The sequence below is a fragment of the Bubalus bubalis genome, chromosome 11 (assembly GCF_019923935.1).
Source record: "Bubalus bubalis isolate 160015118507 breed Murrah chromosome 11, NDDB_SH_1, whole genome shotgun sequence".
Classification (NCBI taxonomy): domain Eukaryota; kingdom Metazoa; phylum Chordata; class Mammalia; order Artiodactyla; family Bovidae; genus Bubalus; species Bubalus bubalis.
Window position 1 is genome coordinate 76052822 of NC_059167.1, and position 15235 is coordinate 76068056.

A 15235-nucleotide genomic window follows, 5' to 3' on the forward strand; every position below is an offset into this window, starting at 1 on the left:
CTAGCCACTGTTTGAGCCAGGAACCAAGATGGGCCTGAGAATCTATGTAGGCTTGCTTCTGCTGACTCCAAACGTCCTGAGTCTGCAGTTTGATCTTCAAGACAATGCCTTCCTGTCCTGGGCTCATTCCTACGCTGCATTCCACAATTGACATAATTGCTGGGTCTGCGGAGCACTCCTCTCCTCATCAATTGAAGGCTTCCCATGATGGGTTTCTCCGCTTCAAGGAAAGGACTTTCTTCAACTCTATGATGACATCTAACAATCCTAAAATGGACTGGTATAACATATTATACCTTAACTATGGGCATAACGCGACTTTCAACTTTGACTATATATTATCTTGGTTTAATGACTATTTTGCTTCACTTAAGAAGGTAAATGGGTCTAGATCTGGTGGTTTTCTACCTGATGTTTATCAAATATGGGATGAGGTCATATAGCTAACTCCTAAAAAGTGACATCTACTATCTAACACTCCCATATGCTGGGACCAAATAGAGCCATCCCCAGAAGTTAGCTGACAAATTAATTATAATGATTAGAAACAATTGGGATTTTTGCCTCAAGAAATAAGCAATGTAATCATTCCTGTGTTTTCTAATCCCAGCTCAATTCCTCCTCTTGCCTGGCCAGGCACTCACTGGGGCTTGATCCCTCAGTCACACTGGCTTGCACCAAATGGGACCTACTGGATATGCGGCTCTTACCTATGGGCGTGGCTTCCCCCTGGCTGGATAGGGAGATGCATCCTAGGTCTAGCTTTTACCCTTGTATTCATATTTTCAGAGCTTCCAGAGAGGGCTACTTATCTGCCACACCTTAAAACTCATTGGGCAATATATGTATTTCACTGGCATGATTATCTGGCTGCAATATTTGTTCCCTCTCTGGAAACTACAGATCAGATGTTATGCCATGTGTTGATGCTCTGACTAACTTTCAGCCCTTAATGCTGAACAAATACAAATTAGAAAGGCAGTTTTACAAAACAGATTGGCCTTAGATATTCTAAGGGCTGCACAAGGAGGAACTTGTGCCATTATTCATACCTAATATGAGAACTAATGTTACTCACTTTACTAAATGCATGAACAAGATGATCAGGCTATGGATTCTCCTGAAGCCTCAATCACCTCACTTTGGGAAACATTAAGTAGCTCCTCATGGTGGAAAACTATCTTAATCATAATAAGTCTAATTGTTCTGTCTTTACTGTTTGCTGCCTATATCTGTAACTGTGTAACTGGATTTGCTTTTAACCATTTAAAAGCTCTTAAGTTACAAATGGTTGGTTGTTCAGACTCCTAGGAGTGCCACAGACTCCTCCAACTTGGGCCCTCTTGATCAGAAACCCTCAATATGAGGGTTAGGAGAATGTGTTGACTCAACAAATTAGGGACAGCACCCCATCACAGCAGGAAGTAGTTATGGAATGAAAATGATGCTCCTTTCCTTTGACAACATAATTCTCCTAAAAGAAAAGAGGGGAAGGAGAGAGTCAAGTCCTAGACAGGTTGATAATAACTCTGGGGTTCCACGAGGAGGAGAAAGGGTTCTGGGGCTCTTGAAGCAGAGATGGTGGTCTGGAATTCTCAAGGAGGAGGAAATGACAAACATCTTTTTTTTCTCTACATTCCTTAGTCACATAAAACGTTTTTTTCTTTAAGGACTGATGATTACACAACAAACAATTCAGTTTGAACTCTGTCTTAAGGATTATATAACAACAATGTATCCTGCTTGAGGACAGTTTCTCCTTCCTGAAAAAATTCTTGCCCTTAAGTGTCCAGAAGTCTCAGGGTCGGTGGTGTCCTGCTGCAGGCTTGGGGGCACTGCATGCAGCAGTGCGTGCATGGGACCTTTTGAAGGAGGTCACCATTATCTTCATTACCTACACCATAGTTTGGCCTCAGGTCAAATAACAGGCAACCCACTCCAGTATTCTTGCCTGGAGAATCCCAGGGACGGAGGAGCCTTTTGGGTGCCGTCTATGGGGTCACACAGAGTTGGACACGACTGATGTGACTTAGCAGCAGTAGCAGCAGCAGCAGCAAATAACAGGGCGGGAACACAGCCTATCTCTTCAAGAAAATTAGAGATACCAAGGGAACATTTCATGCAAAGATGGGCTCAATAAAGGACAGAAATGGTATGGACCTAACAGACGCAGAAGATATTAAGAAGAGGTGGCAAGAATACACATAAGAACTATACAAAAAAAGATCTTCACAACCCTTATAATCACAATGGTGTGATCACTCACCTAGAGCCAGACATCCTGGAATGCAAACTCAAGTGGGCCTTAGGAAGTATCACTATGAACAAAGCTACTGGAGGTGATGGAATTCCAGCTGAGCTATTTCAAGTCCTAAAAGATGATTCTGTGAAAGTGCTGCACTCAATATGCCAGCAAATTTGGAAAACTCAGCAGTGGCCACAGGACTGAAAAAGGTCAGTTTTCATTCCAACCACAAAGAAAGGCAATGCCAAAGAATGCTCAAACTACTGCACAATTGCACTCATCTCACATGCTAGCAAAGTAATGCTTAAAATTCTCCAAGCCAGGCTTCTATAGTATGTGAACTGTGAACTTTCAGATGTTCAAGCTGAGTTTAGAAAAGCCAGAGGAACCAGAGGTCAAATTGCCAACATCTGCTGGATTATCAAAAAAGCAAGAGAGTTCCAGAAAAACATCTACTTCTGCTTTATTGACTATGCCAAAGCCTTTGACTGTGTGGATCACAAGAAACTGTGGAAAATTCTTCAAGAGATGGGAATACCAGATCACCTGACCTGTCTCTTGAGAAATCTGTATGCAGGACAGGAAGCATCAGTTAGAACTGGACATGGAACAACAGACTGGTTCCAAATTGGGAAAGGAGTACATCAAGACTGTATATTGTCACCCTGCTTATGTCATTTATATGCCAAGTACATCATGAGAAATGTTGGACTGGATGGAGCATAAGCTAGAATCAAGATTTCAAGGAGAACTATCAATAACCTTAGATATGCAGATGACACCACCCTTATGGTAGAAAGTGAAGAGGAACTAAAGAGCTTCTTTATGTGGGTGAAAGAGGAGAGTGAAAAAGTTGGCTTAAAGCTCAACATTCAGAAAACTAAGATCATGGCATCTGGCCCCATCACTTCATGGCAAATAGATGTGGAACAATGAAAACAGTGAGATATTTTATTTTGGGGGGCTCCAAGATCACTGCAGATGGTGACTGAAGCCATTAAATTAAAAGACGTTTGCTCCTTGGAAGAAAAGCTATGACCAACCAAGACAGCATATTAAAAAGCAGAGACATTACTTTACCAACAAAGGTCCATCTAGTCAAGGCTATGGTTTTTCCAGTAGTCATGTATGGATGTGAGAGTTGGACTATAAAGAAAGCTGAGCATGGAAGAATTGATGCTTTTGAAGTGTGGTGTTGGAGAAGACTCTTGAGAGTCCTTTGGACTGCAAGGAGATCCAACCAGTCCACCCTAAAGGAAATCAGTCCTGAGTGTTCATTGGAAGGACTGATGCTGAAGTTGAATCTCCACTACTTTGGCCACCTGATGTAAAGAACTGGCTCATTTGAAAAGACCCTGATGCTGGAATGATTGAAGGCGGGAGGAGAAGGGGACAACAGAAGATGAGATGGTTGGCATCACCGACTCAATGGATATGAGTTTGAGTAAGCTTATGGAGTTGGTGATGGACAGGGAAGCCTGGCATGCTGTAGTCCATGGGGTCATAGAGAGTCAGAAAGGACTGAGGGACTGAACTGAACTGAAAACCTTCTGGCTAATCCTGTTATCTTAAAATGTAAACTATGGGAGTGGGTCTAGTAAGATCTTTGCAACTTTGAGACATTCTTTTGACTTATTGTAATAGCTAATTTTAAAAGTATATAACTCCCATGCTAGCACTAGCAAGGGGGCATTCTCTGCCCCCCTCCTGATGTATTTGTCAGAAGCTTTCTCTGTCCCTTTTCTTACTTGGATAAAACTCTGCTACACAAAAACAAACAAATAAATGAATTTAGAAGAAATGTTTGGTTCAATGTATTGATTGATAGCTCATCAATCAGGTGCGAGCAGATTAGGATCATTATGCCTTCTTGATGGGTTAAGCTCTTTACTATTACAGCATGTCTCTCTTTATTCTCAGTAATGTCCCTTGTTCTGAAGTCTTCAGAGTCAGATATTGATGGGATTTCTTTGGTTCCCTTATAATTACTGTTTGCATTGTATGTCTTTTCTCCATTCTTTTATTTTAAGCAGTCTGTGTCTTTATATTTAAAATTGATTCCTTATACACAGCAAATAGCTGGTTCTTGCTTGTGGTTCATCTTGACAGTATCTGTCTCTTAGTGAAGTCCTTAGACCATTCACATGAAATTACTTTAATGACTGTATATCTACTATCTTTCTATTTATTTTATCTTTACAACCCCAAGAATTCTCCATGCCTGAATATTGGAGTGGGTAACCTTTCCCTTCTTCAAGGGATCTTCCCAACCCAGGGATCAAACCCAGGTCTCCCACATTGCAGGTGGATTCTTTACCAGCTGAGCCACAAGGGAAGCTCTTTATTTTATCTATTTCTGCTCATTTTTCCTACTCATTCTGTCCTCCATTGGATTTTTTTTTCAGTTTTCTATTTCTTCTGTTGGTTTTATTTTATGTTTTAATTTATCTATAACTTTTATCTTCCACTTCATTAGATGATATTGTAAAATCTTTTCATATACTTCTTTTTTATATCTAATGTTTTTATTTAAAAAATTCACTACATATTACATCATTTACTTTGTCATGTTTTAATTTTTTGTTAGATGTGGAGCTTTAATCTTTTAAGAAACATTTTATTGATGTATGCTGCTGCTGCTAAGTTGCTTCAGTCATATCCAACTCTGTGCGACAAAATAGATGGCAGCCCACCAGGCTCCGCCGTCCCTGGGATTCTCCAGGCAAGAACACTGGAGTGGGTATGACTGACATATAAAAACTGTACATTTTTAATTTATACAATTTCCTGAGTCTGAAGATAGCACTCATCTCACATACTAGCAAAGTAATGCTCAAAATTCTCCAAGCCAGGCTTCAGCTATACATGAACCATGAACTTCCAGATGTTCAAGCTGGTTTTAGAAAAGGCAGAGGAACCAGAGATCAAATTGCCAACATCTGCTGGATCATTGAAAAAGCAAAAGAGTTCCAGAAAAACATCTATTTCTGCTTTATTTACTATGCCAAAGCCTTTGACTGTGTGGATCACAATAAACTGTGGAAAATTCTGAAAGAGATGGGAATACCAGACCACCTGACCTGCCTCTTGAGAAACCTGTATGCAGGTCAGGAGGCAACAGTTAGAACTGGACATGGAACAACAGACTGGTTCCAAATAGGAAAAGCAGTACGTCAAGGCTGTATATTGTCACCCTGCTTATTTAACTTATATGCAGAGTACATCCTAAGAAATGCTGGGCTGGAGGAAGTACAAGCTGGAATCAAGATTGTGGGGAGAAATATCAATAACCTCAGATATGCAGATGACACCACCCTTATGGCAGAAAGTGAAGAGGAACTCAAAAGCCTCTTGATGAAAGTGAAAGAGGAGAGTGAAAAAGCTGGCTTAAAGCTCAACATTCAGAAAACTAAGATCATGGCATCTGGTCCTATCACTTCATGGGAAATAGAAGGGGAAACAGTGGAAAGAGTGTCAGACTTCATTTTCTGGGGCTCCAAAATCACTGCAGATGGTGATTGCAGCCATGAAACTAAAAGACACTTGTTCCTTGGAAGGAAAGTTGTGACCAACCTAGATAGCATATTGAAAAGCCAGAGACATTACTTTGCCAACAAAGGTCAATCTAGTCAAGGCTATGGTTTTTCCAGTGGTCATGTATGGGTGTGAAAGTTGGACTGTGAAGAAAGCTGAGCACCAAAGAATTGATGTTTTTGAACTGTGGTGTTGGAGAAGACTCTTGAGAGTCCCTAGACTGCAAGGAGATCCAACCAGTCCATCCTAAAGGAGATCAGTCCTGGGTGTTCATTGGAAGGACTGATGTTGAAGCTGAAACTCCAGTACTTTGGCCACCTCGTGTGAAGAGTTGACTCATTGGAAAAGACCCTGATGCTGGGAGGGATTGGGGGCAGGAGGAGAAGGGTTCGACAGAGGATGAGATGGCCAGATGGCATCACCGACTCGATGGACATGAGTTTGGGTGAACTCTAGGAGTTGGTGATGGACAGGGAGGCCTAGCGTGCTGCGATTCATGGGGTCGCAAAGAGTCGGACACGACTGAGCGACTGAACTGAACTGAAGATAATTATATGCTTGTGAGATTGTCACCACAATGTGTGTCACAAACATATCTGCTACCTCTAAAAGTTTCTTTTTTATTGTTATTGCTTCTTTTGTAATAACATCCAACATAAGATATACTGTCTAAACAAATTTCAAGTGTAAAACACAGTATTGTTTCCTACAGTCACCATGATGAATATTAGAACTCCAGAGCTTTTTATCTTATAATAGAAACTACTTTGTCTAAACTAGTATCTCCCTGCTTTCCTCTTCCTCAGGCAACTGCTACTCTCTGTGTCTATGAGATTTTCTATGATTTTGACTATTTTAGATTTCTTGTATAAGTGATACCACATAATATTTATTCTTCTGTGTCTGGTTTATTGCACTTAGTGTAAAGTTCTCCAGGTTGCAGTGTCTAAATGTCTTACGGTGAATTTTTTGTTAACTACTCACTTAGTTAACCTTTAAAGTTTATCTGAATTCAATTTGCTGTGAATCCCACCTCCTTCTACTTCCTGTTTATAAATTTTTTTTAAATTTTGTTGGCATTGTTTTGTTTTCTGAACTAGCATTTCAGTTTAGTAGATAACAATGCTATTTATAGGTACTATCATGTTCTTTGTGCCTCATATTGAAGTTTTCAGTCATAGATATTTTTTCTTAGTTAATGAAAGTTTTGTTTTTCAACAATGACTGTTATTAAAGACTTTTCCTCTGTATTGAGATAATCATATGCTTATTTTCTTGTATTTTGTTAGTACAGTGAATTATATTGAATGATAGTCAAACTTCAAACCATATTATATTTCTGGGTATCTTAACTAGATCATCCCTTTTGCTACCTGTTTTTATATATTCTTGAATTTGTATTGCTATTTTTAAAGGAAATTTTTATACTTCTTTTTAAGTGAAATTGGCTTAAAATATTCCCTTATAATGATGCTTGTCAAATTTTAGAATGAAGTTTATTCTGATTCCATTGGGTGGAGGAATGTTCTTCCAGAAAGAGGAAGAAATATCAATCTCTGTCTTCAATGGCATTCTTGCATTAAAGGAGTCAAAATTTGTTTTTTCTTTATGACTAGCTTTATCCAGTTCTTAATGGGGACTCTATTTTCTAGAGTCCATAATGTATAATGTTTATAAATATTTAATTTTGTGCTTGAGAATTGGGAGTTTAATTACTCAAGATAGAAGATGCCTAGATAAATTTATTAAGTTATGAATACAGACATATTTTGATAAATATACCAGATTGCTTTCTAAAAATTTATCAGTAATGTTTCACTAAATAGAACTTCCACATTTCCAAATTTTAAGAACATAACACTTCTCTCTTGTTTTAAAATATATTTTTGCTACCTAATAGATTGACTTTTTTTCTGTTTGTGTTTATCATTTACATAGCTTTTCATGAAATTTGCTGCCCATGATATATGACTCATGAGTGTTCAGAAATAGGAAAACATGGTTGTCATTTGAGAATTAGGTTTTATAAGCATACATAATGGATAGAACATATGTCAATTCTCTTCAATTCAATTACAGTGACTCTTAGACCAGTAAATTTTGATTTTAATCTGGTGAGAGGTATTAACACACCCTGAAAAAGACTATATGCAGCCCTGAATGTATAGGAAAATAAGAGAGGGAGTCACCAAGGCAAATCAGAACAGTGCCCACCCCAACATTGTTCAGGTGGTGTTTCCCTGTCGGGTTATCAGAGTATGATGATCTTGTGTCAATCAAGTAACCAATATAGGTTCACCAAAAGTGAAAGTGAAGTCACTCAGTCATGTCCGACTCTTAGCGACCCCATGGACTGTAGCCTACCCGGCTTCTCTGTCCATGGGATTCTCCAGGCAAGAGTACTGGAGTGGGTTGTCATTTCCTTCTCCAGGGGATCTTCCTGACCCAGGGATCGAACCTGGATCTCCTGCATTGGAGGCAGACGCTTTAACCTCTGAGCCACCAGGGAAGCCCCAGGTTCACCAAAAGCGCTAATAATTTGATATCTATTCTAATCACAATGCTGTGACTATCTGATTTGTTTTATAATTACAATTTCAGTGGAACTTGACAAATTCCCCCAAGTTTCTTGCAATTATCAACAAATTGGCATTTCTGGGTCTGTAAGTCTGTGGGCCAAAACTTGCACTGCTACTGCTGCTGCTAAGTCACTTCAGTCGTGTCCGACTCTGTGCGACCCCATAGACGGCAGCCCACCAGGCTCCCCCGTCCCTGGGACTCTCCAGGCAAGAACACTGGAGTGGGTTGCCATTTCCTTCTCCAATGCATGAAAGTGAGAAGTGAAAGTGAAGTCACTCAGTCGTGTCCGACTCTCAGCGACCTCATGGACTGCAGCCCACCAGGCTCCTCCATCCATGGGATCCTCCAGGCAAGAGTACTGGAGTGGGGTGCCATTGCCTTCTCCGAAAACTTGCACTAGGGCAATTCATTTAATTGGTATCAATTATGAGGTTTTCTGATGGTTGGCCAGCAAAATGTGCTCTGCTGGTCATACCCTTCTGCAATTCGAATACAGAGTAAGTTCTGTGAGTCTTTGTTTCCTTAATATTCAGTCATTTATATGAGGCCAGAGTTCTTTCTTAGTCTCCTCTGCCCACAACCTCTGCATAAATTAAGTTAAAAAATGCAGAAAATTATTGAGCTGCATTGAATTGAACAAAGCTGAACATTAGCACACTGAGATTAACACTGCATATGTTTATAACATACCATTGTAAACATATGTTTATAATGTCTATTATATCCTTTACTTGCCTTTATTATCTAGTAATGAACGTTTTAATAGATATCTTGACCTCATTTGAAATCTTTTACTGACCAAGAAACTATGGCTTTGCCTCTTTTGTAAAACCTGTCATCTCTCATTTGAATAATATTCATACAGCTTGTTTTTAATAAATTTAAATTTATTAACGTGATATCCAGTGAAGTAACTCACACCCTCACATGTGGACAACAAACATGATAAAGAGATCAGATTGCGGCACGGTACAATGTATCAAAGATATGACTGAGGTAAGGACAATCTAGTTTTCCACTAGTTTCCTATTTCATCACTCAAATGCCTCATGTGTATCAAACAACAATATAACTTACCTGAAAATCACTGTTTTGAATATTATATCCTTCTTATGGCACTTACTGCATGTGCTTGCATGTTAAACTTTTTGTATATTGATAAATATGGTAATAGACAGAACAGTAATTGTCTTACAATCTAAGTAATAAAAACAAAAACACAATTACATCTTCAGTTAAAAAATGACATTTGGATTTAAAGCTAACACAAACAGAATAAACACCTCCTGGCATGAATCAGTGATGTGGTGATAACAGTGATAGATCTGTGACTAATAAGGGGCCGAATCAATTGTGCTCACCTTCTTTATCCTAGTCATTCCCTGATTTGGTGAGATGTTTCTGAAATTTCACTTAAAGTTTTTTTTTAAAGTATGAGATACCTTTCATAATTACTAATATGTGTGCTTTCTGTGACCACTTTGAAATTTAAACTCTCACATGAATTAAACAACATCACTGTCTATTTAGATATCCTATAATCATTTTTAGCTGGTAGGTTTATTATCAATGATATAAATAAAATCTGTAAAGTGCTATGACTGTTGTCCCAGAAAGCATAAGACTACTCTTATAGTTTGAATTATGGCCTTGGTGATGCTATTGATATGTTATTTGTTTCAAAATCAGAGCGTCAAAACTCAGTCCTGTCATTGACACTATATAGTATTTGGGGTATTTAAAATTTAATATAAGTAATAAATATAATTTAAAATTTATGAACAGTATTACCTTATTTATGAATGTGGAATATTTGCAACTACTTATAGGAATCAAGTTATTAGCTGAAATAGTTATGAATTATAACTTATGAAAGTAGTTTTCATTTAGCCTGTAATGTCAAAGCAGTTTCTGTTTTTAGCACTAAATTGCTTTCTATGCTACTCCAGTCAAGTTAGATGTGTGCAAGATTTTTTAACAAGACCTATATAAGTAAAATTATAAATTTTAATACATGTAGTTACTGTTTTGGGACTTCCCTCATGGCTCAGACAGTCAAGAATCTGCCTGCAATGTGGGAGACCTGGGTTCAATACCTGGGCTGGGAAGATCCCCTGAAGGAGGCCATGACAACCCACTCCAGTATTCTGGCCTGGAGAATCAGAGGAGCCTGGCAGGCTACAGTCCATGGGGTCACAAAGAGTCAGATACAACTGAGCAACTAAGCACAGCACAGCACAGTTACTATTTCAGGGAAGATGAAGTGAGCCACAGAATATTAAAACTGGTAACATAATATGAGGTTCTGCATTGCATTTGCCAACTTTAGAGTGACCAATTCAGGTCCTATAACCGGAAAGACTAATTATGATAGAGACACAATAATAACAAATATACATGGGCATTACAAAAAACAAGAAAGGACTTGTGTTGCTTCATCACAGTTGTCTAACAGGCTTCCTTGGAACCCACATGTTGGTTCCTTAGTTTCTTCATGGCTTCCTTTACATCTTTATTCCTTAGAGTGTAAATCATAGGGTTAAGAAGAGGAGTGAATACAGTAAAAAACACAGAGATAAATTTATCAATTGTGAAGCTTTCAAAGGGCCAAATATAGATAAAGATTAATGGGCCAAAGAACAGAACTACAACAGTAATGTGGGCAGACAGAGTGGAAAGTGCCCTGGATGTCCCACCAGAGGCTTGGCGATGGACAGTAGCAAGGATGATAGTGTAAGAAATGAGCAAAAGGAGAAAACAGATAAGTGACAACAGGCCACTATTTGTGAGCACCAGGATCTCTAAAACATAGGTGTCCAAGCAGGCAAGTTTAATCACGAGGGGGAGATCACAAAAGAAATTGTCTACCTTGTTGGGTCCACAGAAAGGAAGATCTATTGTGAATACCAGGTGACTGGCTGAGTGCAAGATGCCAATGGCCCAGGAGACCCCCACCAGGACAGTGCATGCTCTTCGGCTCATGATCGTCATGTAATGCAGAGGTTTGCATATAGCGATATACCTATCATAGGCCATGGCAACAAGAAGTACCATCTCACTGCCCCCAAAAACATGCAAGAAAAAAATCTGTGACATGCATCCCTTGAAAGTGATGGTCTTGTGTTCACTGAGGAAATCTGCAATCATCTTGGGAGTGGCAAATGTAGCCTGACACACATCAATGAAGGAGAGATTGCTAAGAAGAAAGTACATCGGAGAATGCAATCGAGAGTCTGTAATCACTGTGAGAATGATAAGACTGTTTCCCAACACTGCAGCACCATAAAACACAGAGAAGATAAAGAAAAGGAAGAGCTGGAGTTCCCGAGAGCTAGACAGGCCCAACAAAATGAATTCAGTAACCACTGACTTATTGCTCCATCCATTAAATGAATCTGGGCTGCTCAAGTTAGCTAAGGGGAAGAAAAATAATTATTTATTAATTTATTAATTATTTAATAATAAGGGTATTATTACTATTATTTCTAGGAATTTATATTTTTCTTGTGTTACATAACTATACAAATTGTCATTTACTTTTGCATTTATGGATTGGCTAGATAAAAGATGGACAGAGATAACAGATTTATCTAATAGATAAGTCAATATGGAAGGAAGGGAAAATTTGATTTGATATTTATATACCAATACACTTTTTATAGAAGTGTGCAAGATCTCAATAGCACTTTGAAAGTCCCATGTACCATACTTACACATTTAGATTACAAATTCAAAAGATTAATCTGATGTCTTTTACAGAATCTTGGAGGGATAAGAAATTTAGGCCAAGTGCAAAGAGATGAAAATCAGACCAGTGCAATGACATTGTAGAAATAAGTGAGATGTGCCCATGCATTTGAGAAAATCTGCAGTGATAATAAGAGAAGTTAATTTGTAACAAGTTAAATGAGTGACATAAATGAGATACTATGAGTGACAAATTACTTTCACTTTTCTGCATTAAAACAATGAGTTTACATGATTTAATAGTCAAAATATCTTCCTAGAATCTCAGAAGCATATGTTCTTTTCAATCACTCTTTATTTCTCTCCATATGATCTCCTTTTCACAGCAGTTGAATATAATATTATTTAATCAGACCTTCAAAGCACTTCAAAGATGGAACTGAATGTAATTTAATTACTATGATATGTTTGTTATTTAAACATATTTGTACCACTTATCTTTGCTGGTCATTTTTAATTTCTTCTTTTTCTGATGAGTTTATCACAATAACAAAAGTGTTATTCCCAAGTCAACTGAAAACATAATTTATATATTAATTAACTCAACAAATAATACAAATTGCCTACCCTGCAGCATGCAACCTTATGAGGTCTGGAGGCAAAGCAATGGGAAAAAAAGGGGGGGATACACCCTACCTTCATTTGGTTATATCCTAAAGAAATGATGGGACTGGCAGAGGCAATGGAGATAAAGTATATATTATGTCATTTAGTGATAAGTGTTTCAGAGAAAATAAGGCAGGGCAAAGGAATATGGACTAACCAAGTGGTCTAAAAGCCTCACTGGGCAGGTTACATTTCAGCAGCAACTAAAGAAAATGAAGAGCAAGCCTTGAGGAAATCTACTTCAGACAAAAGGAATAGCAAACATGTGCAACAAATTGTTTATGTGAAATAAGCATTCTCCTGAAAAACATCAGTATAATTTGGGCTGGTTTATTAGAAACTAAATAATGGAAACTTAGCTTTTAACCTTACTATGAAATTGGCATAATCAACTTTTTTGAACAATATTCTGCCTCATAGGCTTAAACAATTTTAGAAAGCTATAAATTGAGTCTTAAAATATGGACACACACTAAAAACCTAGTCTTTTTTGTTTTCTAAAAAGAAATATAGATATAAAATTGTATTCTAAATTCTATACATATACTTCTATATACAGATTTAAAAAGCAATTTATATTTTTATATAAATGCATGGTGATAATTGTGTCATTCAAGATAAAATTGAAATGATCTGTGATTTCTTGTAATAACCCTTGAAATGAAGCTCTGGCCAGATCTCAGAATCTGGGGAAATGTTTCTGTGTCTGTCATCACATTCAATGACAGCTGCATGAGATATACTGTATTATTTATTCAAGGTAAGACATCCACATATTGGGAGCATTTTAAAATAGAAAAATTACTAAGTACTTTTTTGTATTATTCATAGAATCTTATGCCTTTTAAAACATCTTCCTATAGTGTATCAATGTATATACAAGGCTTGACAAGAGTTTTCAAAGTGATAAATGCAAAATCTATTGGGTTATTAAAATGACAACTTTTTGCCCCATTCTATTCTCTATCACCATATCTATTTTTTCAAAATAATTTAGCAATATGCTTACCTTCACCTGGGTGCTTCAGTCCATCAACGTGTTAACAGTGACAATAATCAGATAAGTCTAATGTTTTATTTCAGATTTTAGAATCTCATATACAAACTCCAAGTTCTTTTTTTAATTAAACTTTTTTATATTGGAGTATAGTTGACTTACAATATTGTGTTAGTTTCAGGTGTATAGCAAAGTGATTCAATTCTACGTATACATATATCCATTCTTTTTCAGATTCTTGTCCCATATAGGCTATTACAGAATCTTGTCATCTCAATTCTATAATTACTTTAGCCCAGAATCCCTTTAACTCTGAATGTAATATCTATATTTAATTTTGTGCTTCATGTGATTAAATTCTGCACGCCAGTTTTGAGAGAAATCACAAGGGAGCAATAATAGGTTGAAGAAAAGAAACCTCCAAAACCTATTGGCTTTAAAAAAAAAAAAACATTGAGTCACAAGAGCCCATATGACAATATTTGAATACCATACTACATGCCCCCAAATCTCAGATAACCAATCCCTTGGACTGCAATAGCCCATTAAAAAAACTTCCTTTATTAAGTGAGGTCATCTTGCTGTGGGAATTATTAACACACTTTGGGTTGTTTTTCTCAAAAACAAGATGATAAAAACATGTAAGTTATTTGTCTATAATTGAAAGCAAAGTACATATCACAAGAGGGAAATGTAGTGACCTAGGAGTTTGCAACACCGGTTACTCTTGTTTAACAAGCTGTCTCCCTCCATGTGCCTTTTTTCCCTTTGTTTAAAGTGGCTAAGGCGGTAAACACTGGCCCAAATGCTCAGAGCAGGAATATGTATCATAAGAAATATAAATCAGGTAATGGGCTTAAGAGAATTAGAATCTTTTCTTTAATCCTTTGCTTTTTTCTTTTTATGGAAATATCTATGATGAAGTTTTTCAAACTGCATACCTTATAATAAGCTACCCCTCAAAATCCAATATTTTAATTGTCTTTGCTCATTACTTAACCATACACTAGAATCAGAAAGTTCATTTGGGCATACAGTGGGTAAAACTGCTTAGATATGCATGTAGTTTGCTTTTGGATTTTGTGGAAAGAGGTCTCAGAGCAGTGTAAGGACTGGCGTCCACAGAGAAGAGCAGGTGACAGCTAGAAAGGGCAACTGGTGAGCCAATAAAGAAGCCCGGGTTTCTCTGAATTCTCTACTGGTAGACCAGCTTCCTTCTTGATATCTTTCTCTTTAATACTTCACAGATATTTCAGTTCTTCTGTTTCCAAACCTATTCCCCCTTCACTCCGCCCCATCCCCAGCTAATGGCATTTCTTTTGTCCCAGCATTTCAGCCAGAAACTTAGTTCCTTCTTTTTCCTTAGTTTTTTTCCTACATACTACTTTGTATTCTTCCAAAATATTCCCAGTTTATTAAATTATGTTCATTTTAACTCCCCTGTCTAAACCGTTATCATTTTTCTCCTCAAAAGTTTCAAGATCTTCTGATGATCTCAACTTTTACCATTGACTTTTTCCAATTGA

General features: G+C 37.5%; 1 protein-coding gene and 1 non-coding gene across 2 annotated transcripts; both read right to left on the reverse strand.

Annotated features, from left to right (window-relative positions):
- Positions 1 to 8215: 8215 nt before the first annotated feature.
- On the reverse strand, positions 8216 to 8288 carry TRNAW-CCA. The gene has a single exon. It is a non-coding gene; the product is annotated as a tRNA-Trp (tRNA).
- A 2519-nt stretch (positions 8289 to 10807) lies between these two features.
- LOC102397812 (olfactory receptor 4K1-like) lies at positions 10808 to 12076 on the reverse strand. The gene is made up of 2 exons (XM_045162162.1): positions 12073 to 12076; positions 10808 to 11772 (listed from the first exon to the last, which is right to left on the reverse strand). Exons 1-2 carry the CDS (start codon positions 12074 to 12076, stop codon positions 10808 to 10810), a joined length of 969 nt encoding a protein of 322 aa, XP_045018097.1.
- Positions 12077 to 15235: the final 3159 nt, after the last annotated feature.